Below are 25,032 nucleotides of genomic sequence, written 5' to 3'. Positions count from 1 at the left end.
AAACCATCTTATCTCATCTCGCTATCTAAACAGGCCTAAGTGCTTTGTACAACTTGATTTATTGGGCAAACTTTGATACCATAAAACTTATTTGGGATCATTATAAATCACAAGAACTTCCTTCCTATTTAGATTTATAAATTTGGGGCATTATAATCGATTGAGTTCTACCCCAGTTTTGGCAACAATCAAATGAACATTAGGAAACTATAATCGTTTGAGTTGTACCCCTGTTAAGATTATTCATAGCAAGTCATCTGATTGACTAATTTTCGGTTCTAATTCCAACTTTGCAGCCCATTTTAAGGAGACACTATGGGTCACGAGTTTGACTAAATTACTCTTTAATCTTAGAAACACTTCTTTTTTTTAATATATAATTTTAGCTACACTTCAAAACTTACTCGAATCTTCGGGTATTGATATTGGTCAATGACCCAAGATAATTTTATTACAGTCAATCCATATTGAGTACAAGTAGAAAGCTTATTTCTTTGCTATAACTAATGATTTGAATAATCGCTCCCGATGGAAGATTTAATTTATAAAATTCAAGTTTTAAAAATTATATTTCAAAATCAAATTATAACATATACGCACTACTATGTGCTCTACACACTGGTTTATAATAGAATTTTTCATTGATGGAAATCTCTTTTCAAGATTATCTCATCATGAGCTTGATTTAATATTTTTCCTTGTTTTGGAATTAAGCCAGTAAAATGTGCATAATCAAGAACCACTCTTTTCTACCCCTTTCAGTCTTGGTACCCGTACCTGCAACAAAGCCTAGGACGCACTGCACAAAAGCTAAAGAAAACGAAAATTTCATAAACTGAATGGTCAACTGTACATACAGGAGTGTTCTAATTGCTATGGAGAAAAAAGAACCAACTTAATAAGACCAGACAAGACTGCAACCAACAATGGGGTATTAGGGGCAAAGGTTCGCAAAATCAAACAAAACAGCTCAACTCTAATATTGAAACTCCAAAGATGAGACCTGTTAACTCTTTAAGAGCATCCCGAACCAGTTTAGCCTCTTACGTTCTCTTCTATTTCTGCAAATAGAAAACATTGATCAAATTACAAAACAGCATAATACATACTTAACATGAGATGAAAATCACACAAGTTTTGAGATCATACATGTACAGGGTGTACAATAACACCGTGATTAAGCCCCACAAATATGCCAACTCGACCAAATCCAAAAACCCATTCCTGGCTTTCGACTGGCAGGAAAGTCATGCGTTAGGGTTTGTTGGGTGCTCGTCCTTGAAACCCTTAGATAGGAGATCATAGTTGATTGATGCCAGCTGGGATAGATTCTGAATAAAAACATGAAATACAAAATTAAATCCATAAGCAGCATGACAATATTCTGTGACAATGGAAAACATAAAAGCGGTGACTAAGGCATGAAGACACATCGGGGGGAAGAGAAATAAGTTAACCCAGAATCACCACAATTTAATATCAACCACGTTCATGCAAGGCCAATTTACCAAACATGGAAAGTCACTCTTACCCACACAAGTTTTCTAAGCAGTCATTCCAAAAAGCTTTAGAATGGTAAGGTTATTCATATTCATGCTCAGGCTTTAACTTCACATCAGCATACAGATGAAATTTACCTTGAATGAGAAATTACTGAAGGAGTAATTGACAGAAGAGCCAGACTCAAATTCAGTAAGACCCACACATTCATCTCCCTGTTTATCAATGTTGCCCAAGAGCAAAGCAACCCAACAAATCCCATGTAAGCATGACAAATTGGAAAGTTCTAATCATTATTATGTCAAATTCGTAGAGGTTTTAAAATGCAATACCACTTCATCCTGGCGATGGCTTAAGCAACTACTGCTGCCACTTATGCTGTCATCATCACTGGAATCCTCTTCACTGGCAGGATATGCATGGTAATCTGAAGGATTCCATGTGTAGCGACTTGTGAAGTAACTGGTATCTAGCGCACTCTCTGAAGAGGGAACAAATGCAGCCTGTAAAAGAGAGAATTTAATAGGGCAGTCCATCCATCCAAAACATCTAGAAATATTTTTTTTATGACAAGTCCCGGAGATCGTGTAAATGCAAGATCTTTAACCCGGTTAAACCCTGGACCTGTATAATGTGTTCCCATCACAGGGATCAGGTAAAACATCTAGAAATATTCCATCTACATCTTTATGATTTTAAGTATCAGACAATCGCACCTTCTGCCTGGCAAGTGTGTCCCAGTTGATATTTTTGAAGAATACATGTTGCTTCACCTGGATCATAGGATCCAATTTTATTAGTTCAACATCTAATGTATCATGGGAACATGAAAAAATAATTAATGGACAGGAGCATTAAGAGCCAAGATCACCTCCGATGCTCCTCTGGCTCCCAGTCTCTGATCAGGGTCTTCTGTAAGTAATCTAAATAAGAAAAGTATCAGCATATGAAAAATTATTAAATATAAATTAAGCTACCATCTATCCTGGTTATGTCAGTACTGAGTCCAGAAGTATGACCCTTATAGATGAAAATAACATTAAATCTAAAAAAATATATGCATACAATTGACTTGATCTTTGGAGGGCATAAAAAATGCCCCATAATCACCTATTCAGTACATACCTTTTCAGATGCAAAAAATATTTTACAATAGACATTTACCACAATTCAAATAACTGAGAAAACAGAATGTTAGAAGTTGTTAACATCTATCATACATTTAATTTAATAGATAATCTAAATGAGCACCTCTTGTATCAGAGGCCATGTCTGTTTTGGTTGTGACAAGCATATTACAGACAAATCAATCCATTCCCACCAATACAATAACAATTATTATTTCCACCACGTGATAACATGCATATGATAAACATTCTATTCCAGTTTTCTGCCATAGCACTTTGTATTGCCTGTTACAAGCAACCACCATAGCAACATTATGTCCAAAATAACAAAATCACAAACATATATGCACCAATCACTTTGAATTGATCCCACATTCTTATATAGAATTCTTGATATACCAGGTATGCACCAAAGCATTTTATATCATCTCACATTGTTAAATACTAAAAAATAGATTAACTATCACACTCTAATCAACATACGAATTGTCATGTTTCAAGTCAATCGAAACTTTAGATTATGGTCCTTGGGTTACTCCCATGTGGTTTGACATGTATTAGGTCCTGGGTTAGAATCCAAATATGGTTTCGTCATATACTATTAATATTAGCCGCCCAAGGATTTATTAAATTTCCTTGTGGGACTGAGGTCTAGACTATAGCTCAAATTTGACTTAAGGGAAACACATCCTGCTTCCTGCCTTCTAGACCCCTCCTGACTGGTAAGGTTGCTCCCACGGTTACGCCCAAGTAGAGGTTTGCTCATTAAAAAAAAAAAGAAAAAATAGTTTACTATTTTTTTCACCATTTTTTTAGTTGAATAGCATTAATTTTTTCAGACTATAATCTGTTTATATTCCTTAACAGTGTCCGAGCATACAATTGTCTTAGTTACAATCCACAGCTTTGCATTTAACACATAATTGCCATACAGACCCGTAGAGCATTCATGGAAACTTGAGGGAAAAGGAAAAATGTGTTACTTGATACACATGGCTGCCAAAGCACGTCTTTACAAAAACAACTTCAGCTAGATTTATAAGTTGTCATTTGGCAAAGCAAACTCATTCTTTCAATTATCTTATTTTTATGTAAACAAAACCCTAGTTAATAAAGCAATGTGACAAAGAAATCTGATCACAAACAACAATTAATAGATCTTGTAAAGTAATTTTAACATAAAAGATCAAATACTATATAGTCCAGTTAGTTATGGCATATAGCCACAACAACTAATAGATCCTTTCAGATAAAAAAATAAAAAATAAAAAAAAAGACCAAATATAATAACAATCAGATGTGCCCTTACCGGTCGATTATATCTTGTGCTTCAGGGCTCATTTCTTCTGGTACCCGGGGCCAAGGTATATTACGATTGAGAATATTATCAAATATGGTCTAGAATAAAAATAAAAAAAAGGCCAGAGAGTAAGAACTTAATCAACAACACTTGACATAGGATCAATATTAAACACAAATAAGCATTTGCTGCTTTTAAAAGGTTATCATTCATATAGAGTATTCCAGAAACATGCAAAACATCAACATGAATATGCCCTATTCGAAGGTGGGGTATCATATTTATCATCTGCTTTTGAGGATAAAACCAGGTCCTGCAAATGGAAAACCAACTAATCACACCAAACTTCCAAGTGATCTGAACAGGCCAATCTGTGGCATACCGCATTCGACAGTAAGCAGCCTTACGCTTAGTGCAATAATGACCTACAATTGAATGGATTTTCATTGTATCGATTGAGAAATTAAAAAATTAACAGCATTTGGCGAACTCCCAAACCCTGAAGCAGAAACTACTAATCGTCCTTGTGAATATTACTGTTATCGCAATAATTTTCACTGTAGAAACAATTTTTATTTTAAAAAAAAATAAATAAACAAACTAAGGTACAGTATATGTTATTTCCAACAGCAGTGGTGAGCAGAATAAGCAACATGTTAACCTGAGGATGTTCCGCATTGAATGGTGGAATGCCAACAACCAATTCAAATAATATGACACCCACGGACCACCAATCTGCAGTTGCACCTGTGGGAAGAAGGTTCAATGATAGACTATTAGTCATTCCTACACTTTAAGAACTGTTCTTTCTTTGGGTAAATCTTTAATAACAGACCAACAAGAAGGAAAGCTAAATCTGTCAGGTAGAGAATACATTTGTGGGTGTAGGGAAAGAAAGAAAGAAGCATAATGGTAGTGTCATTTCGTTTGAAGTTGACACATTAGTTCAACTTCATGGCATTGGACATCTAATCAGTACTGAGAGTTTGAAAATCTTGTAGCTTACTCTCAATAATCCACCTTGCTTAGCTTCATTGCTTTCAAGATGGCCAAAGTTAAATCTAAAGTTGAACGTTTAACAAAAATTAGAGGAGATAATTATAGCACCTTAAACTAAGAAAAGGCTATACGAACCATGTCCTGTTCCCAAAAGTATCTCTGGTGCCAAATAATCAGGTGTGCCCACAGCAGAGCGTTTTTTCCGCCTTTCTCGCTGATGCTCGGATACAGATAACTTTGGTTCATCTTCCACAAGTAGGGATGTCCCACTAACTGCTGGACCAGACAAATCATCAGTGCTGTTGATGAGACCAACCTTAGAAAGCCCAAAGTCTGTCAACTGCACAGATGGAATGCATGCAGGAACTTTTTCAAGTTTGAAAAGAAGGATATCTCCAATAAAAACACAAGCCCAAACCATAAAAGAAGTTCTAAACAAGGATTTGCAAGGTTGTGTGAAGCAAATACATGATTAAAATAAGTTCCATTTAAAACCAGCCAGGGAAGTGGAGAAGTTTCACTTTCTTAATCTAATATTTTCTGTTCTCAGGTGAAATTTGGACAAGTGTCAGGTCTCTGGCTGTCCAGTGCAAGTTTTGGGTCTTTAAAGAGCTACATAAAGAAAAGATAGCTTTTTCAAGGTTGGAATGGTTGTTGAAACAGGATCTATGCCACTAAGCTTTAGCTGCTGAGTAATGCGATAAAACTATAGTGTACCGAACACGCTAACGCTTCTAATGGCGCCTATTGGTTTTGCTTGTCTTCTAACATCAGAGGATGGGAAAAAAATCACCGTTGATTGAGGCCATCAAGGTAGAATTGAAAATTCAGCTAGCGAAACAATTTGCCAACCAACTTTTTGATAGTAAAACAACATATTTTCTTTGGAATAAATTGCCAGTATATATTAAAATGTGACAGCTTCTCAAGATATATCTTCCCCACAATAAAAAATTGATCATTGACCGAAAGGCTTTCTGTTTTTGAGCAATTTTGAGAATTAACTAGCATTTATTGCTGTGATTTCTAAATATTTTTATATAGGTTTTTGTTATTTATTTTTTTTGGAAACTTGAGGATAAGTTATTTTCAGTTTATAACTTAGATAAGCAGCTCATCAGAGTGAAGCCTAACGGTCAAAGAGAGGGCCTGGGATGAGCTGTAGACTTAGATATCTCAGGTTCTATTGCACACTAGAAGTTCCTCTAGATTACCTGATATATAGTTCTGGCACGTGGGATGACGTATCCGAGGTTTACAACTCAGGGGCAGGTTTGAAGGGCCCTGCCTTGATATTGATAAGGTTCCAAATCAATTAAAAAAACAAGATGAAATAAAGTGAAAGGTGACCAGAATTTGTTTTGAGGTTCTGATCCAAACCATGAGAGGATTGTTTCACAAGGGTTGAATTGAGAAACCTGTTACTATCTATTTTGATGATCCAAATTTGTTACCATTTTCTTTTCTTTTTGTACTGCTCTTTTTGTGGGAAATGTGTTTGTACATTATTTTTTTATTTAAAAATTTTCATTTAAAAAATTTTAAAGTTGTTTTTAGAAAATACAGTGCCACCCTGGAGGGATGGCCCTCATGGGTGGCCACAAAAGTGCCACCAGAGGGTAGCCCAGCCACCCCATGGGCGGCCTTATGGTGAGGAATTTTTTCTAAGGTTCTCTTTATTTAGTAAGAATTTAATTGAAGAAGTGAACAAATGTTTGAAGGAGTAGAATGATTGTGATAAGATGATTTGGTATGTTGTATGTTTGGGAGTGAAGACAGTTTAAAAGATAAAAATTTTTATCATCTCAGATTGAGACTTTTTTTGTGTACCCAAACATGGGTATGTCAAAATGAAATTTGGCACGTGATCCCACCATGCTTAGGATAAAAATTAAAAATTGAATAAAATATTGTTAGAATATATTTTTTTAATATTATTTTGGGATTTGAAAAAGTTGAATTGTTTATTTTATTTTGTGTGTAAATTTGAGAAAGTTATAATGATGAGATGAGATGAGATGAAATGAGATGAGTTGAGATGAACTATGAAAACAAACGAGACCCAAATGGCAGGTTTGGGGCCTCAGATGAGACACAAAATTTTCATTTGATCTCATTTGATCTCATCTCATCTTATTCCCAAACATAATTCAAATACAAAATTTTCAAACTAATTATTCCAACTTTTTCAAACTTTCAAATAAAAAATAAAAGACAATTCCAACTTTTTCAAATTCTCAAACAAAAATAATATTATAAAACTATATTATTACAATATTTTAACTTTATAATAGTTTTTATTCAATTTTTTCTCTCCCCTTTTCCAAGACCCAAAAAATACTCAACTCAAATAATCTCACTACTATTCACAAACTATCTTACTACTATTCACAAAATTCTCATCTCATCTCACTTCCCACAAAATTCTGCATGATGGCTCACCACAACCGCTTTACTACCTTCATCAATTTTATGCACTCCTTGATTTCCTCATATACCCTAAATGGGTGTTTTCTCTTGTAAACTTTTTTTTTTTTTTTTTTAATCGGTAAAATGGAGGAAAAGAAGAACTAGTTAAACTTCATGTGTATTCAGATTGCTTCCCTTCGTGCTTTTTAATAAATTGCATTCAATGATTAAAAAAAACTGAGAATTGGTTTCGAGAACTATGGTTGTAGGAAACAAAATTTTAAAAAGAAAAAGGTATCATTCAGTTGGAACAATAGGTATGGAAAAGAAATTTTGCTGAATACCTGAATAATAACTTACTAGCTGCCATTGCTCTAAAAAACCAAACACTACAACTAATGAATAGTTAGGAAAATTTTCAAACCTACATAAATGTGCCACCTTAATAAAGAGGGTGAAACATAGGCAATAAAGCAATTCAATAGTGCTTAAAAGATTCATGTTTGGTATGATGTTCTAATGTTTCCTTTTTTTTCCTCTATTTCCTCATCTCACTTCCCATTCTTCTAAAAACATCTCAACTGGTTTTTTCCATATGATGTATACATTATACAAATAATATAAATTCTACCGAATTCATCAAAAAAAAAAAAGATCGACACTGACATGGTTGGCAACAGTTGTCTGGTTGGGTATGCGTTAATGGGTTCTAGAGATCTTGCCCACTGCCAAGTAACTGTTGAGTTATAAACGTTTACGATTAAATGCACTGTGTACTAAATGAGTAGCCATAACCAACCAAACATGCTGCAGCTGTTTTCTTTTTTCTTGTTGAACTTCTCTCTCTCTCTCTCTCTCTCTCTCTTAAATGAAGCTGAAAAGAAGCAAAATAATATTTTATTTTTTCTAGTGATCAATATTTTATCCCTTACTACCTATATTAAGGGGAACCAAAAAATCCGTCATGCATCTGCTGCTCATACCAGCCAATCTATTTATTTATTTCATATAACTAAACTTACGAGAGATAAACAGCCAATCTATTTATACTGAAATCAAAAGACTATAAACATAAAAAAACAATGAAGATCAAAGAAAGTTATAGATATAGTTACCTTAATATGGCCATCATGTGCAATTAAAAGATTATCAGGCTTCAAATCACGATGGACTACGCGGAGAGAATGTAAATATTCCAAAGCAAGCACCTGCACCACTCACCCCCCCCCCCCCCCCCCCCAAAAAAAGAAAAACAAAGAAGAAAGGTCCACAGATATTATAATTGCACAGTAACATAGGAACAATCACATTTCAGAACAAAAAACATAAACTTACAACTTCTGCTATATAGACGCGAGCAACATCCTCATCTAAGCAGCCCAAATTTCTCAATATCGAATATAAATCTCCTCCATTCAGATACTCCATCACGAGATACAAATTGTCACGGCATGTAAAAGAATAGAAGAAGCGAACCTGATAATGACCCATTCACACATAACAAATTTAAAATTTTCAACCAAGAGGGAAAATGCTAAGCTAGCTAGACCTGCTCACCACAAAAGGATTGCGAACTGAAATTAAAATATCACGTTCTGCTAATATACTTTCAACGGCATTCTTCCGGATCATATCTGCCTTTTTAAGAACCTGTTGCAAATTGAACATGTATCACATGCAGTTTTAAACTAAGATCCTTCACAGCTCAGTGACAACATACAAGCATAGCATGATAATGTGATAAGGAGGGTGTCCATGGAGAACAAAACAAAATACAAATAGGTGAAAGAGGATACCACAATAAAACCTTTCTTCAAAAGAAATCACAGAAGCAACATCATACGTGGTACCTTTATCGCAAATAGGTCCCCTGTTGTTCTCTTTTTAGCCAAGAAAACCCGTCCGAATGCTCCACGACTGATAGGTTTTATAATCTCAAAGTCATCTATGGAGGTACGGTCCTTAGACGAATGTATAGGGCTTGTTCTCAGACTACGGACCACATCATCCTCCAAAGGAGCATCTTCGTCAATTATGGTACTGGTTATATCAATTTTTTCATCATCCACCATCTCACAGAGCTGCAAATACTTCTCCCTAGAAAATAAAAATTCATTACATGTTATGATATCCAAAATGGTCACATTAAAACCAATGAGAAGTCATGGGGATGGAGGCTTCAACAAAAGAAAATGCAAAATGAACTTTTCACCAGAGCCGTTCATTAAAAATCTAATGCCCTCTCGGTTTTAGTTTGAAATATTCAAGAACTTAGCAGCAAAATACTCACCGAATCAACTTCTCAATGCGTGCCCCGAATGTCTCGACTGTAAGTGCATCAAATTTCCTGCGCTCAATAACAATTCTCAAGTCTTCAAGACAAGACAGTAGATATGGCATAGAGCGATCATCATCCAAAGGTGTATTTGCTACACATCGTGCAATATCGGCAAGTTCATTCATCTGCATCACCCATAAGGAAATTCAACTTGAAAACATAAAAATGAACACAATAAACGTATTCAAATAAATGACAAGTGGAAAGTACTATAAATTGCATCAGGTACAGCATCAATTTCCAGTCTCATTAAATTTATTGTGACAGAGAGAATGTAAGATGGAAAGAGATAAGACATATCACAGAGGGATGATGAATTTGTGACAGCCAAATTTGTTGGGCGTCTAAACTGCAAATCAGTAGGGAATTAAAAATCTGACACTTGCATTTCCTATCAAAAAAACTGAAACTTGCATGAGAAGGGATACGCACATAAACAGAGATACTGGAAAAAATCATGGTGATAATGATGGTAAGTAGTAATTTTTATTGTTATTGTGATGGCTATGGAAATCTTTTTTTTTTAATAAGTATGATTGTTATAGATATCAGATTTGGCTGAATACCTCTTTGAGGTGCTTTTTCCTTTGATAATAGAAAGTATATTGAAGGAAATAATATCATTGTAATAAATGTAGTCTCAACTCTACACTCTTAGAAAAAAATTACCACTTTTAGGTAGTTTGAGGTGATTACCAAAGGAAAATGAGTCTAGGGCGTGATTGCAAAATGAGTGATATTTTGAGGGGTTTTGTGTATCTTCCCTCAAGAAATAATAGTCATGTGTCTAACTTGTTCAGATGTATGGGGACCAATTCATGTCGATTCAAAAAAATTTTACATTAAAGTTAATTGTCATTTCATTCAAGACAAGATACTTGGTGGAGATATTCCTACACCATTTGTGTAGAGTCTAGGGACCAGTTAGCTTATAGGTTCAACAGACTTTGTGGCATCATTTAGAATTTATCTGTTCCAAGCAGTACTTATTATATAAGCTCCAGCTTGAGAGGGAGTGTAATGGAAGTATATTGAGGGGAGGAATATATTGGAATAAATACAATTTCAACTCAGCACTTGATATGATAGAATATTAATAGGGAGGACGGACCATCTTCTGCTCACCTTTGTCTAAAATCCCTACTGGTAATCCAAATCCCTCATTACAAGTAACTAATAATGGGATTTTTCCAGACAATCAAGACAAAGCACTTGGTCTAGACGGATTTTCTATGGGATTCTACCAATCATGTTGGGATGTGGTGAAAGAGGATCTAATGAAGGTGTTCCAAGAATTGTTCTCGGTTGGAAAATTTGAGAAAAGCCTCAATGTCATTTTTATTGCACTGATTCCTAAGAAGATTGGGGCATCAGAGGTAAAGGATTATCGGACCATTAGTCTTGTGAGTGGGGTGTATAAGATCATCTCCAAGGTACTTGCAAACCGCCTAGGGGAGGTATTGGGGAAGATCATTACAAAATCCCAAAATACATTTGTAAGGGGTAGGCAAATTCTGGACTTAGTTCTCATAGCCAATGAATGCCTAGATAGTAGACTAAAATCGGGCAATCCGGGAATCCTATGTAAGTTGGATATGGAGAAGGCCTATGATCATATTAACTGGGAGTTCCTACTTTACTTGCTTGGGAGGTGTGGATTTGGAGAAAGATGGTGCTCGTGGATCAGATGGTGCATATTAATGGTGAAGTTTTCAGTTTTGGTGAATGGTAGTCTAGTTGGCTTCTTTAACAGCTCCTAAGGCCTAAGACAATGGGATCCTTTGTCCCCACTCCTCTTTGTCATTGTTATGGAGGCGCTCAGCAAAATGATCTCGGCTTTTGTTAACAGTGGCTTTGTGGCTGGATTCTTGATTGGTGACCCCAATAGGGGTACTCTTAGGCCCCGTTTGGATTTAGAAACTATCTCAACTCAACTCATCTCATTTCATCTTATTATTAAAATTTTATCAAATTTCCACACAAAATACAATAAACAATTCAACTTTTTCAAATCTCAATTCATTTTTTTTTATAAGTAAAAATATTATATATATATTAATAGGAGTAACCAAGTACACTGGATGTCTACAAGAAAATCCCTAACCCATTCTAGAGAGTTCCTATTGCCCCAAAAGCCCGCGAAAAACTACCCAACATACATCAAGCCCGAGATAGAATAAATCACACCTTCCCAACACCAACCCCATGCTTCCCGTAGCCCAACCTCCACCCGACAAAATTCAACCTTTTCAAATTCTAAAATAATAATAATATTAAAAAATAATATTCTAACAATATTTTATTCAACTTTTAACTTTTATCTAAAATCATCTCATCTCATTTCACTATTCAAACGAGGGCTTAACATTTCTCACTTGTTTGCAAATGATACACTGATATTTTGTGAGATAGAACAAAACCAAATTCGGGCACTAAAGGCACTTCTACTCTATTTTGAAACGACATCAGGTTTGAAAGTGAACTTTGACAAATTAGAGTTGGTGCCAGTTGGTAATGTTCACAACATCCAGCAGCTGACTAACACTCTTCGATGTAAGGTTTCCTCTCTTCCCATGAATTACCTTGGTCTTCTGTTGGGGCTGCCTCAAGGGTTAAATCAATCTGGGATACAATGATTGAGAAGACTGAACGTAGATTGGCAGGTTGGAGGAGACTGTACTTGTTGAAAGGTGGCAGGATCACCTCAATCAAAAGTACTCTATCTAATTTACCAACGTATTTCTTATCTTTATTCTCAATTCCAGCAAGTGTGGGAACCCGAATTAAGAAACTTCATCTTGATTTCCTTTGGAGTGGCATGGGGGATGACTTCAAATTCCATCTAATCAAGTGGGATGCTTCCCAATCTCTTCTAGTGGATTGGGAATTAGAAATCTGAGGATTTTCAATCAGGTTTTTACTTGGAAAATAGTTGTGGCGATATAATATGGAACTGAAACCCTTATGGAAGTTGGTGATTGATTGCAAATCTGAAGGTTTGTTTTGGGGGGGGGGGGGGGGGGGTGCACTACAGAGGTAAGTGGGGCTTAAGGAGTGAGAATCTGAAAGCACATTAGACGTGAGGGGGGGGGTGTTTACTTGTCATACTAGACTCATGTTGGGAGATGGCTCTAGAATAAAATTTGGAGTGACCTATGGTGTGGAAATAATGCCCTAAAGAACTCATTCCTTTCAATTTTCCGAGTTGCATGTGAGAAAGAAGCTTTAGCGGCTGATTTTATGGTGATATTTGGTGATCAAGTCCAATGGAACATCAACTTCAATAGGGCAGCCCAAGCTTGGGAAGTTGGCAGCTTTGAGGACTTTTTTAGTCTTTTCGTACTCCATGAGACCAAGCACTCAAGGAGCTAACCGTTGTGGTGGGTACCCGGAGGTAAAAGTACATTCTTGGTTCACTCTTTCTATAAGTCTCTCACACAGTCACAAAACAATTAGTTTCCATGGAGAAGGATTTGGTGAAATAAGGCACCTCCCAAAGCAGCATTTTTTGCTTAGATAGCTTTTCTAGGTAAGATCTTGATGATGGATAACTTATGGAAGCACATGGTGATCATAGTAGATTGGTGCTGCATGTGCAAGAAAAGTGGTGCTTATGGCAGGAGTGAAATAAACGGACGTTTGAAGACAAGGAGAGCTCATTAGAGCAACTTAGATCTCTTTTTGTTAGAACTTTATTTATATGGGCCATAATTGTAGATTTTAATGGCCTCGATTTTAGTGACTTTCTTGTTTCCATTTCTTCTTCCTAGATATGTCTTACCTCTTGTATACCATCTTGTATACTTGGGCTATGTCTATTCTTATTAATACAATCGTTTACTTATTAAAAAAAAGGTTTATCATTTTGTTCAAATGGTCTATGTTATTTATGTTAGTATTATAATTTTACATAGTGACATTTACAATGTTGTATGTAGGTATCATCTAGTGACAAGTGTAAACATTGAGATTATCATCACACTAAACTTATAGAAACCCATAAATTAAGTTTGAATCCAGTCACCTTGTAGAAAAACTGAAGTAACCATTTTTCATAAGAACAAAAAGCACTATTACACACTAAGGCTAACAAAAATAAGATAATACTTTCTTATTAGGATCAACTAGGGGTATAATCAGTCTAGGAGGAGTCACGGACTGAAAATTTTGGTCCACCCTTTTTCCAAACCTGACCGGACTGATTACATCTAGGGACCGGACCAGCTATTGGTCTGGTCGGTCTGATTCGGTCCATGAGTTAGAAACATTTTTTTTCTCGTTTCTTTTTTTGCAAATAAATTAATATAAAAATTAATTAAATTAGTAAAATTAAAATTAAGTGAGCTCTTTAATGTAGATTATGTAACTAACTCATTAAAAAAATAATTAATTATAATTATATTTATAATGTTAATAGTTACTTAGTACTTTAGTATTCAGAATGACCTATATTAAAATTCTAATATTTTATATATGGTTAATGAATATTAAATAATTTAATTGTCTATATATATTCATGCTTAATTGCAACTTACGTATCTTAAAATAAATTATCTAATTACTATAATTAGGTGTAAATAGTACTTTAAAAAAAAAAAGTAGGTGTAAATAGTAGAGTATGTATCTACATTTTTTTTATAGGTAAAAATATTATGTATATTAATAACAATAAGAGTAACCAAGTACACTAGACGTATACAAGAAAACACATAGCCCATACTAGAGAGCCACTAATGACCAATAAGCCCGTGAAAATTAGAAATTTATTCAAAATACACCAAGCCCAAATGAGAATAGAACACACCTCACCAACTCGAACCCCTTGTTTCCCGTAAGACTAATACTTCACCCAAAACTCCCTCTACGAGGACGGCTTCATGATGCCCTCTTTGGCCCCATTTGGATAGTGAAAGTATTTCATCTCATCTTATCTCATCATTACAACTTTTTCAAATTTCCACACAATATAATAAACAATTCAACTTTTTCAAATCTCAAAACAATAATAATATTAAAAAATAATATTCTAACAATATTTTATTTAATTTTCATATAAAATCATCTCATCTCATCTCATCTCACTATCCAAACCGCACCTTAGTCTTCCCTCGACTTGAATTACCTCTCTTAGCATTGTAATTGATTGCCCAAGAAAGACGCTTTAACTCCCTGCTTTTTTTAAATCTTGATTTGGTTTCAAGTGAGTGGCTTGCCTCGATCGCAATGAGTAATGCTTTAAATTGATCTTTACATCCTTCATATGAAATCCCCACACAATGTTGAATCTGGTAACCTTATGCAAAACCCAATCCGATGGTGAATCCGCTATATTATTTATCGGAGGAAGAGAAATCAGGGGAACAACATTATCCCCAAACACAGTTCCTAACTGCACTCTCGACCCTAAACATTCCTCCTCACAAGGCAACAACAAAAAACCCATAATTTCCTCCCCACCATATCTTGCATTCAAATCCCGAACCTTTTCAACAACTATATTGTTGTTGTTCATCGTTGCTGTCACCATTAAAGGTTCCTTCACCTCCGGCATAGGTGTCATCGTTCCATTGACGAGAACATTGCTTGTAGGTGCTCCATCCCCCGAAGACCCTTTCTATGCCACTTTGTTAGACCCTACTACTCCCTTAGGAGAAATATAACAGGTAGGGGAAGCACTACCTTCTGTTACCCCATTTTTATCTTCTGAAAGAGGTTCGTCTGCTTCTTTCAAAGCACCCCATTATGTGTATCTACATATAATAACATATATCATCATATGATATATTAGTTAATTGATGTCATATATTATTTTACATTTTATATGGTCAATGGTAATAGATTAGATAAAAATTACATAATTAATTTACATAAATACTATATAAAATAATATATTATATATATATAAAATATTTAAAAAATTTATATGTAAACATTTCAATCCGGTCCGGTCCAAAAAAGCCACACCTTGGGACCAAACCGAAAACCGAATTTCTTAGACACCATGGACCGAGACCAACCAACTTGATTTTCGGTCCGGTCCGGTCCGGTCCGGTCTTGTTGGTGTTTTCGGTCCGGACCAAAAATCTTTCACCCCTAGGATCAGCACCACTTGAGTAGTCCTAAAGCACCTTTAGCAGATTTAACAAAGAGCATTGTTAATATGATAAGTTCCTTAATTAATCTAATTAGATTACTTTCTCCTATTGAAAGTGATATCCTACAAAGTAGACAGTTTAAGTTTGAAAACTCAAACTGATACTACAATGAGATATATATATTTTTTTAATTTCTGGCTTGGTAACTAAGGCCTCGTTTGTTTTCACAACTCATCTCATCTCATCTCATTTAATCATTGCAATTTTCCCAAATTCCTACACAATCAAATAAATAATTCAATTTTTTCAAATTCCAAAACAAAAATAATATTAAAAAATATATTCTAACAATATTTTATTCAACTTTTATCTCAACTCATCTTATCTCATATGTGAAAACAAATGAGGCCTAACTTACACATCTAGCAGCACTTGAACTCACAACTCAGCCACCACCTCATACAATTTAATTGGCATTATAGTCACATATATGTTTATTTATTGTCATAAGTGGTGTTGCAACTCCCCATCAGAGAACTAAAGAAGACAAAGGAAGTACCTGTGGAACATCATCATGCTCCGAGTAGGCACCCTTTCCTGCCAAGAGCAAGTCAATCTGACTGCTCCTTGGTGTCAATAATGGAGACCGGGGAGTCATACTGCCAGCAGATGACGTTGTCATTCCTTGATCGGATTTTGGACCAAAGCGAGTTTTACATGTCATGGAAGGTAAACCTTTCAAATCATCCATAAACACTGAATTATCAGCTTCCGGAAAACAATCAAGCATGTCCTCTGAGCCTCTTCGAGACCAATCACTGAGTTTTGGAGAAAGAATATCAGATTCTTCTGTCACACTCGAATTTGATACTTTTGCAACATCTGGACTTTCCACTACATGTTGAACATCCTTCTGAGCAAATGATTCTGTCATTTTCTCAAGAGCTTCAGAAATACTGACAAGACGCTCGTTGACACGTAGACCTTTCTGATCACATCGATCAGCAATAGCACAAATTCTTGAATGACCTTCCACGTTTAAAGTGGGGACCTCCTCCTCACAAATGCGACATATAATTGAAGTTTCATCAGATATATGTTGCTGATCTCCCCCATAACCCCAAGAAATTCTGTGTTGGTGCTTGGAGGAATGTTCTTGGGAATCTTTTGCAGGAGGAAGCTCAGGAGGCTTAGCTACAGCCAAATCTGTGTCAGAAGTGGCTCTCCTGCTATTTACCTTCATCAATGTTTCAACCTTACTCTCATGCTGCTCCTTCAACAGAACAGTATCTTTCATGTTTTTTCCTGGTGGAGATGGGAGTTTCTTCCAAGAAGCCATCTTATCCCTGACTAAGGGAGACTCCAAGTTTTTTAAAGCATCATCTGCAGGAGGTGAGAGAAAATTTCCTGGTTGAATAACATGGTCTCTTTTCCAATCCAAGCTATGCTGCTCCTGACTGTAAGATTTCCTAGCTGAAGCTGCATTTGAGGCCTTTGCAACACTAGAACTTTTGGACTCCCTTCCCATGCCGGGAGGAATTCGTTTTTCTGCAGAATTCGGGATTGTAGGTTGACGAAGCTGGAAAACATGTTCATCCTCAGCCAAGCTCTCTTTATGGAACTGCAACAATCTGGTACACCTTGTAAGAATGAAAAGCATTCGGGTATGAAGCTGCTTCAGCATGCCTGGCAGAAGTTCTTGACGCCTATCATCCAATTCCTGAACTATGCCTTCACACTGAAGCCAAAACTCCCCAGGAGATGTCATAGCACAACTCCGAGCCAAAACCAGCAAGTCCTCAATAGTTTCCTGCCACTCAGGATGACTATCTGCATTTTTTTCAAGAATTCCGATCAGATCTGCTGCAAAAACAGCCAAATCAGAGTTCACTTCTTCTTTTGCTTTGTCAAATTTTGCACGTATGACGACCAATATTTCCTGCATGAAACAGCAAGGAAATTGAGAACAAATGAAACTTCTAAACACATTTATTGTCTGATGAAATAAAACTCAAGTACCTCCAAGTTGTTTAAGCCTCGAGACTTCCAAAATGGGAAAGGCCTGACGCCTTTGGAGTTTAGTTCATGAGAAAAACTTTTAATATCAGTAGGCTTCTTTCTAGGTGCACTTGTGAGACGTAGTATAGCTTGAAAACGGGGAGACTCAGACTCCTTTGGGTTGTCACAATCATATGCAGTCTAGAAATGACAACTCAAGTCATCAACTACATTTAAAAGGTAAGTAACGGAAAAAGAAATAAAACCACTAAGTCAGATATAAGTGCATGGTTATCATCAATTAAATCTTTTCACAGCTACCTCTGTTGTACAAACATCTGAACTTCTTAAGCCTCTAGAGTGACCCCACGATGACCCATATCGTCCTGCAAGGTGATTCAAAGTATCAAAAGCAGTTAAGTGTACACACAACACAACAAGAGAGGGAAGATTTGGGAAGCAGAGATCAAAATGCCCAAGAAATTTGTAGTGATTGCACTAGACACATCATATATTATCACAACCTGACAACTGTAAACAAACTCAGGAGGGTGAATTAGACATTAGGGATCTGCCTGAAGCAGTTAAAGCTCTACATTGTAGAGTTGGCAAGAGAGTCACCGAGAGTGGTAGATTCTCTCTCATCTTGGCCTGTTTTCATGACTCAAAACTACTTGAGAAATGTCACTTCCATCGACAATTTTGTTTCAAAGTCCCTTCAGTCACCCATTGGAAATCCATTTGTAAGTTTTTACCTACCACTCAGCAAGATAATCAATGGAATGTTCGATTTGGTTCTATCAGCTTCGGGCTTGATAATTTGGCTAGGAACGGCTCTTTATTTAGAAAGGAACCTTCTCAAAAAATTTCTCAAAAGGTAGATAATGGGACTACTGGTCTGTTGCTTTGACTTTTCCTTTTTCCAATTAGTGTGATGAAAGAAAGCAAAGAAACTCAGCTTCTTGTTTTCCAGTTGTTTCTTCTCATATACTCTTAAAGGATGTGCTATTGAATTTTGGTTTGAGACTTCCTCAACTTTCCATTCTCGGTGATCATGATCATATACTTGTTAATGAAGTTTCCAAGTTTCAACTTAAACTCATGGTGGACAGGATTCTCAGGTTTGGAACCATACCAACGATGGTTCCTTCAGCACTAAATTTGCATGGAATCTCTTAAGAGTGAAGGCTCCTATATATCAGTTCTCTTCTTCTATCGGGAATGTTTTCTTGCATCTTAAAATTTCGGTTTTCACTTGGAAACTATGAAATAATGGCATCCTTGTTGATGAGAGAATCCAACAATATGATGTTCCTATTGTTTTGAAATGTGGCCACTGCTCTCAAGGGTATTAGTATACAAAAACTCTTTCCGAAGTTCTTTTAAGAGAAGTCTCTTCCTGCTGGGGTCAAGCAATTCTTCTCATCTTTTTTTGGCAATCCACACTGTCTCTCTTAGCTGGAAGGATAAGCTTATTTCCTGGTTGTCTTTTTTTGCTGGATCAGATCGAGGTAGGTTTCTTGCTCGGGTCACTCCATATCTCATTGTTTAGGAATTATGGCTTGCCAGAAACACTGCCAGGTATGATGATATTACTACTCCAGATTTTATTATCTGAAAGGTCTTTAAGCGGATGTATGAATTAAATCTCTTTCTTAAGCCTAGCTCAATTGTTGCAAAGCATACTGTTATGCTTTCGATGCTCTTCATGTTCCTTCCTTAAGCTGACAATTAGAAAGCCTGTTCTTATCAAGTGGACTCCCCCTGCTCTTGTTCAAGTAAAATTTAGTTTAGATGGCACCTCCAAAGGTAATCCTGGTGCTTCTGGCTCTTAAGGAATATTATTGTTTTTATCAATAAACAATATTTTATTGATCATGAGAATAGGCAAGTGCCCAAGTATGGGATGTTAGGGAATATCATGATCTCATTCTAGTTCCATCATTTTTAAATTTTGATGTTTCTTGGGAGTTGGCACCAATATTTTTCGCTCACGTGTCTGCTCAGAAATATGGACTTTTGCTTTGTAATCAACTGAATATACTGAACCTTGTGGTTGAAACTGATTCATTGCTTGCAGTGAATTAACTTAAAATCAGTTTGCTGGCCCCCTGGAAATATCATGATCAGTGGAAAGGTATTTGTCCTTTCATTAAAAGTATGCTTTGAGATTATTCATGTAAATAGAGCAAGCTATGGCCATGCGGATGGCCAAGCAAATTGTGGTCTTCTGGGTTATATATTTGTTTTATCTTTTACTTCACAGCTTCCAAAGTTTCCAGTAGGTTGTTTTGTCCTTGATGGATCAGGTCTCCCCAGTTTTTGGCACCAGCAAGTGCTGGTTTTTCTCAAATTCACAAGTTGTTTTTCTTTGCTTGCTTAGTTTTTATGCCTTGTTGTTTTGCATAGCTCCTTTGATGTATTCATGGTTTTCCTCAACCATAAATGAGGTTTGATGAACTAAATTTTAAATGTTATTTTGGAAAATACTACATTCTAACACCATTATCATTGTCATAGTTGTCTTCCATTAGTCTCCATCCCATATATCCAATCCATCATCATTCCTCTCACAAAGTCCATTTTATTATGATGAATGGGGAAGAAAAACACCTGGAAAGCACAAACAATGTAGAACTTTTCCTATTTTTTTCAATACAAGGATAAATTCCCATAGAATATATTCAGATCACATTTACATGTGAAGCATATGCAAAAAACAAATGATAACGATCCCGAGAATACATAAAAATCACATTTCATGGAATTGTTTCTTCCAATCCTTTGGCAATTAGGTATCATATTGTGCATTTCGCTCATAGAGTGAATTATTACTTTTTTTATTGAGGCCGGGTGTCTGAGACAAAGTCCTAACTAATCCCGGGGATGCACAGGCCCTTAACAAGGAATTTCCTTCAAGTGCACCTCGGGTAATTTCAAGAGAAAATTCTCCTGGTCCGATGGCCTCAAGAGTGTGAATGCAAAGTTTCAAACCCAGAACGTCTTGTTTATATGGCTCACCCCAATGAACAACTTTAATCAGACGCCTAAGTTGGATGAACTTTCTTTTGTCTCTTGAAGAGGCCAAGGCTCTATGGCTAGACAAAACCTTTTTAGGATAGAGAGGTGGGAGAGGTTGTGAAAGAATTTAATGGAATAAGACACAAGGATTGGATGATTATTCCATGGATTTTCTCCAAGCTTGTTGGGATGTTTAGGAGGAAGACGTGATGATGGGATTTCACAAATTTAATTCAAAAGACAACTTTGAGAAATTTCTTAATGCTTCATTTATTGCCCTTATTCCAAGATTGATGTGAAGGATTTCAAGCCTATTAGCCTAGTAGGTTAGTGTCTACAAAATTATGGCTAAAGTTTTGGCAAACAGATTGAGATCAATGCAATCAAACATTATATCTAATTCTTTTTTTTATTATTGGTAAACATTATATCCAATTCTTAAAATGTTGTTATCAATGGAAGACAAATTCTTGACTCAGTTATAATTGCCAATGCCTTGATAGTAGGTTGAGGTCAAGACCACCTAAAGTTCTTGGTAAATTGGATATCAAGAGGGCCTAGGATCATGTGAAATGAGGATTCTCCATCTATTTGTCGGAAAGATGCAGATTTTGAGAGAAATGGGGTGTTTGGATCATTTGATGCATCTATAATAACCAAATTGTATATAAGAAGGCGGCGAATAGGACCTCACATTGCTTGGTAGGAAGAAGTTCGAGACTTTTATAATGATTCAAAAAGCAACCGTGAAGTTGATTAGTCCTTTTGAAGTGTAGGGCTAGATGTGGCTTGGGCCTTTCTTTGGTTGTTACAAATGGTATCAAGAAGATGGAACGGCATTTGGCTGGTCGGAAGCAATTGTACCTATCAAAGGGTGGTAGAAGTACGTTGAAAAAAAAACACAACATCAAGTTTGTATACCTAATATAGCCCCCATTTCCACTTCCTATAGGATTTTCCAATAGACTTGAGAAACTACAACGATATTTTTTATGGAGGTATGGGGAGGAACATAAACTCCATCATCTGAAATGGTCTGAGGTGGGTTCGCCTGTTGCAGACGGAAGGTTAGGAGTAAGAAACCTAATTATGCCTACGAAAGAGAGAGCCTCTTATCATATAAAGTACATAAGCTTGGGAGGCAGTTGTTATTCAAACAAGGCAAATGGGTCTTTTGGGGCAAATGGGTCTTTTGGGGCCGGTCTTAGGAAGAATATTTGGAGGGGTTGGAGGTTTTTTCCCACCCCACTAGATTTTGATGGGTGACAAGTCCAAGATTTGCTTTTGGCATGATGCGTGGTGTAGAGATCAATCATTGATACACACCTTCCCCAAGTTGTTCAAAATCACTAGCAATAAGGAGACTTGTGTGGCGAATCATTGTCATATGGTCTACGGCTTTACTTGATGGAGTAGGGATGGCAATATGTGACACGACCAGTGAATCCAACACAAACAAGACACGAAATTAGCAGATTTAGATTTGATATAAATGGGTTCGGGTCAAAACGAGTTGATCATTTAAGACAAGATTAATAAAGCAGTCAATAACAGAAAGAAAAAAGGAAACATTTGCATGTGAAGCATACACCAGAAAAAAATAGGAATCAGAAACTATGATGATATAAATCCACTTATCCATGTCTACTTCAAATATAACATGTTATCATAGCAGTTCTAACATCTACTTCTACATGGACCGAGCCAATGCTCATAATCAACTTCTGTTACAATTTCATATTTTCATGTTAGGCCCCAATAATGGACAGGGAGAGAATGGATAAATAGGAGAAGACGGCAGACTGCTGGGATTAACTCAATGTGTTGATTAAGAAGCCCCAAATTCAATAGTTTTAACAGCATCAGTTAAGTTAGCTGTTGGACAGGCGCTTGATTTTACAAACTGACTGCATATAGGTCATCTTATAGACTTCTTTTAATCAACTTCCTTCTCCACCATAATTCTGAATTTTTTACTAAACATAAAACGTAGATGATCTTTCTTCAACTACCAAAATGCTAAATTCTCAACCTAACATGAACAAAAAAGTAACAATTTCACCAGTATGTGCTGGCATGCAAAATCCTATGAAATAAAAATTTAATTGAAGAATGAAAGAACAAACAGATAACTGCACACATATGAAAAGTCCGGTCAGTCACAATTGATAATACGAACAACAATCTCAAGGTCACGTTATTCACTTTGATGTACAATTGTGCATAACCAGCAATTACCGCTTCATTGTTCAAACAATTAAATAAACCAAAAGAAACTATACCTGGTTGAGAGGAAGACTCCCCATTCTGTAAACATGAGCGCGCAATCACATTAGGACTCTGGTCTTTAGACTGCGCACTCCCAGTGGACATACTGTCCGAGTTGCTCCCATTGTCAACCCAATGTTCTTGGAACCCCAGCATCCTACTCGGACCAACGGCCTCCTTCTTCCCCCCAGTTCCAGAACCCGAGCCCGAACCAGACCCGGTATCGACTTTGACGTGCCTCGATAAATTGCTGGCGCCAAGAGCGGAGCCCTTGTCACTGCTTCTAAACCCGAAGAAGCTCTCCTGCGGCAACGGTCCCGATCGCGTCTTGATCCTATTCAATCCCAGGGACGACGCCAGAATCGGAGACACCGTCGACGGAGCCTCCGCCGGTATGACCTCCTTCTTGGTCCTCGACCCGGAACCGGAACCAAGATTAGAGCCGGGCTTTGACGGGGTTTGACTTGGTGTGACAGTTTCTTTGCCTTTAGAATCTTTCTTCTGGGCTCCATCTTTAAATTGAGTTCTGGTACCGGAGGGGTTGTCTTTGGAGGAGGTGGTGGAAGCAGCTTTGGGCTTCTTCTTATCGGATCGGGAGGGTGAGTTGGAGTTGGTAGCAAGGGATCGGGGGGAGTTGGAATTGGATCCGTCGGCGCTGGAGGAGTCGGATTTCTTGGAGGAGGAGAAGAACCGGCCCTTGAACACCATTTCTCGTCGAGTTCTAGAGCTCGGGGGGATCGAACTGCGCTGCTGTGGCGCAGCCCTAGCATGGGTGCAGGGCTGCTGGGACTGACATTGAAGATGAGAGAGAGAGAGAGAGAGAGAGAGAGAGAGAGGCTTGTGTTGGTAAGAAGTTTGGACTGAGAAAGACAGATAGAGGACTTTGGGATATGGAGTTAAAACTTTCAAGAGAGAGAGCGCAATGGCGTTGAAGCAACGAACGTGGAATAGATTTCTATTTCTGGTAAAAATAGAAAAAACTTACGGCAATTTTCAACATACAAAAAATTACTAAGATTTAAAAAAAATCTATATATTATATAATTCTTTAAAATAAAAATAATATTAAAATAATATATTCTAATAATATTTTATTCAATTTTTAATTTTAATATAAACGCATATTCTCTTATTTACAAAAACAAACGATATTGAATCCTTATTTAAAATAATAGCACAAAATTGTGTATTGTATATTGATAACTGAGAATTTATTATTTTTTTCAACTTCAATTTTTAGTAAATTATAAGAAATATTGAGAGTTTATCTCCTTTTTGTCAACTTTTTTTTATGAATAATGTTGAAGTTCAATATCATTAATCTTTTTAGTAGTAGTTATTCTTCAAAAGGTTTTGTTATAGCTTTTCCTTCCATATATATAGATAATTTTTACTCTAAAATTTTTACACAACACTGCTTATGCAGTATAATTTTATTTATAATATAATTTTTAAAATTTAAATTTTATAAATCAAATCTTATTATTTAAATAATATAAATAATGTGCTTTACCTACCGACTCGAGAATAGAAATAATTCATACTTTTCTCCTTCCTGCCTCGTGAGAGTACACTAAAGTCACCATTTGATCTTTCTATATTCTTGAAAATCTTATTCTTCAGATTTTCCTTCCTAGGTTGGGGAAATTTCCTAAACCTCTTGGCTATATCAACAAAGCCCTCATCATATATTCAACAATTCCCTCGTTAAAGAAGTCATTGACATCTTCTTGCATTGTCTTCAAATCAATAGATTTTACTTTTCTAGGTCGAGCGAGAGAAAGTTCATAAATTTCTAGAGAATCTACAAGTCAACATTTCATTTTAGTTTGACATAGAACTAGAACTACTTAAAAAGTCTCTAACTCGTACATATATATAATTATATATATATATATATTGATTTTCTCGAAGTTAGAATATTTCAATCCTTATTTTTAATTTTGCATATTGAAGTTTTTCCTCGAACTTCTTCGA

The 25,032-nt window shown here is 36.2% G+C and overlaps 1 protein-coding gene across 4 annotated transcripts; it reads right to left on the bottom strand.

The window, feature by feature from the left end:
• Nucleotides 1-811: 811 nt before the first annotated feature.
• LOC121244696 (probable serine/threonine protein kinase IREH1) lies at nucleotides 812-23,980 on the bottom strand. Of its 4 annotated transcripts, XM_041142870.1 has the most exons (18): nucleotides 23,070-23,976; nucleotides 18,088-18,152; nucleotides 17,788-17,967; nucleotides 16,328-17,707; nucleotides 9,626-9,798; nucleotides 9,186-9,432; nucleotides 8,893-8,985; nucleotides 8,671-8,811; nucleotides 8,451-8,543; nucleotides 5,062-5,266; nucleotides 4,589-4,674; nucleotides 3,937-4,025; nucleotides 2,372-2,423; nucleotides 2,217-2,273; nucleotides 1,833-2,003; nucleotides 1,638-1,715; nucleotides 1,150-1,331; nucleotides 812-1,061 (listed from the first exon to the last, which is right to left on the bottom strand). In XM_041142870.1, exons 1-17 carry the CDS (start codon nucleotides 23,761-23,763, stop codon nucleotides 1,248-1,250), a joined length of 3,888 nt encoding a protein of 1,295 aa, XP_040998804.1. In that variant the 5' UTR covers nucleotides 23,764-23,976; the 3' UTR covers nucleotides 812-1,061; nucleotides 1,150-1,247. The 4 variants fall into 4 exon arrangements, with proteins under 4 accessions (XP_040998804.1, XP_040998805.1, XP_040998808.1 ...); XM_041142871.1 differs by lacking the exons at nucleotides 812-1,061; nucleotides 1,150-1,331; nucleotides 1,638-1,715; nucleotides 1,833-2,003 and having other exon boundaries at nucleotides 2,211-2,273; nucleotides 5,062-5,199; nucleotides 23,070-23,979; XM_041142874.1 differs by lacking the exons at nucleotides 812-1,061; nucleotides 1,150-1,331; nucleotides 1,638-1,715; ... (1 more) ...; nucleotides 2,217-2,273; nucleotides 2,372-2,423 and having other exon boundaries at nucleotides 3,970-4,025; nucleotides 5,035-5,199; nucleotides 23,070-23,980.
• Between the last annotated feature and the right edge of the window lie 1,052 nt (nucleotides 23,981-25,032).

The sequence above is a fragment of the Juglans microcarpa x Juglans regia genome, chromosome 8S, assembly GCF_004785595.1.
Source record: "Juglans microcarpa x Juglans regia isolate MS1-56 chromosome 8S, Jm3101_v1.0, whole genome shotgun sequence".
Taxonomy (NCBI): Eukaryota; Viridiplantae; Streptophyta; class Magnoliopsida; order Fagales; family Juglandaceae; genus Juglans; species Juglans microcarpa x Juglans regia.
Note: the sequence above shows the minus strand (reverse complement) of the source record. Positions and strands in the feature narration are given on the sequence as shown.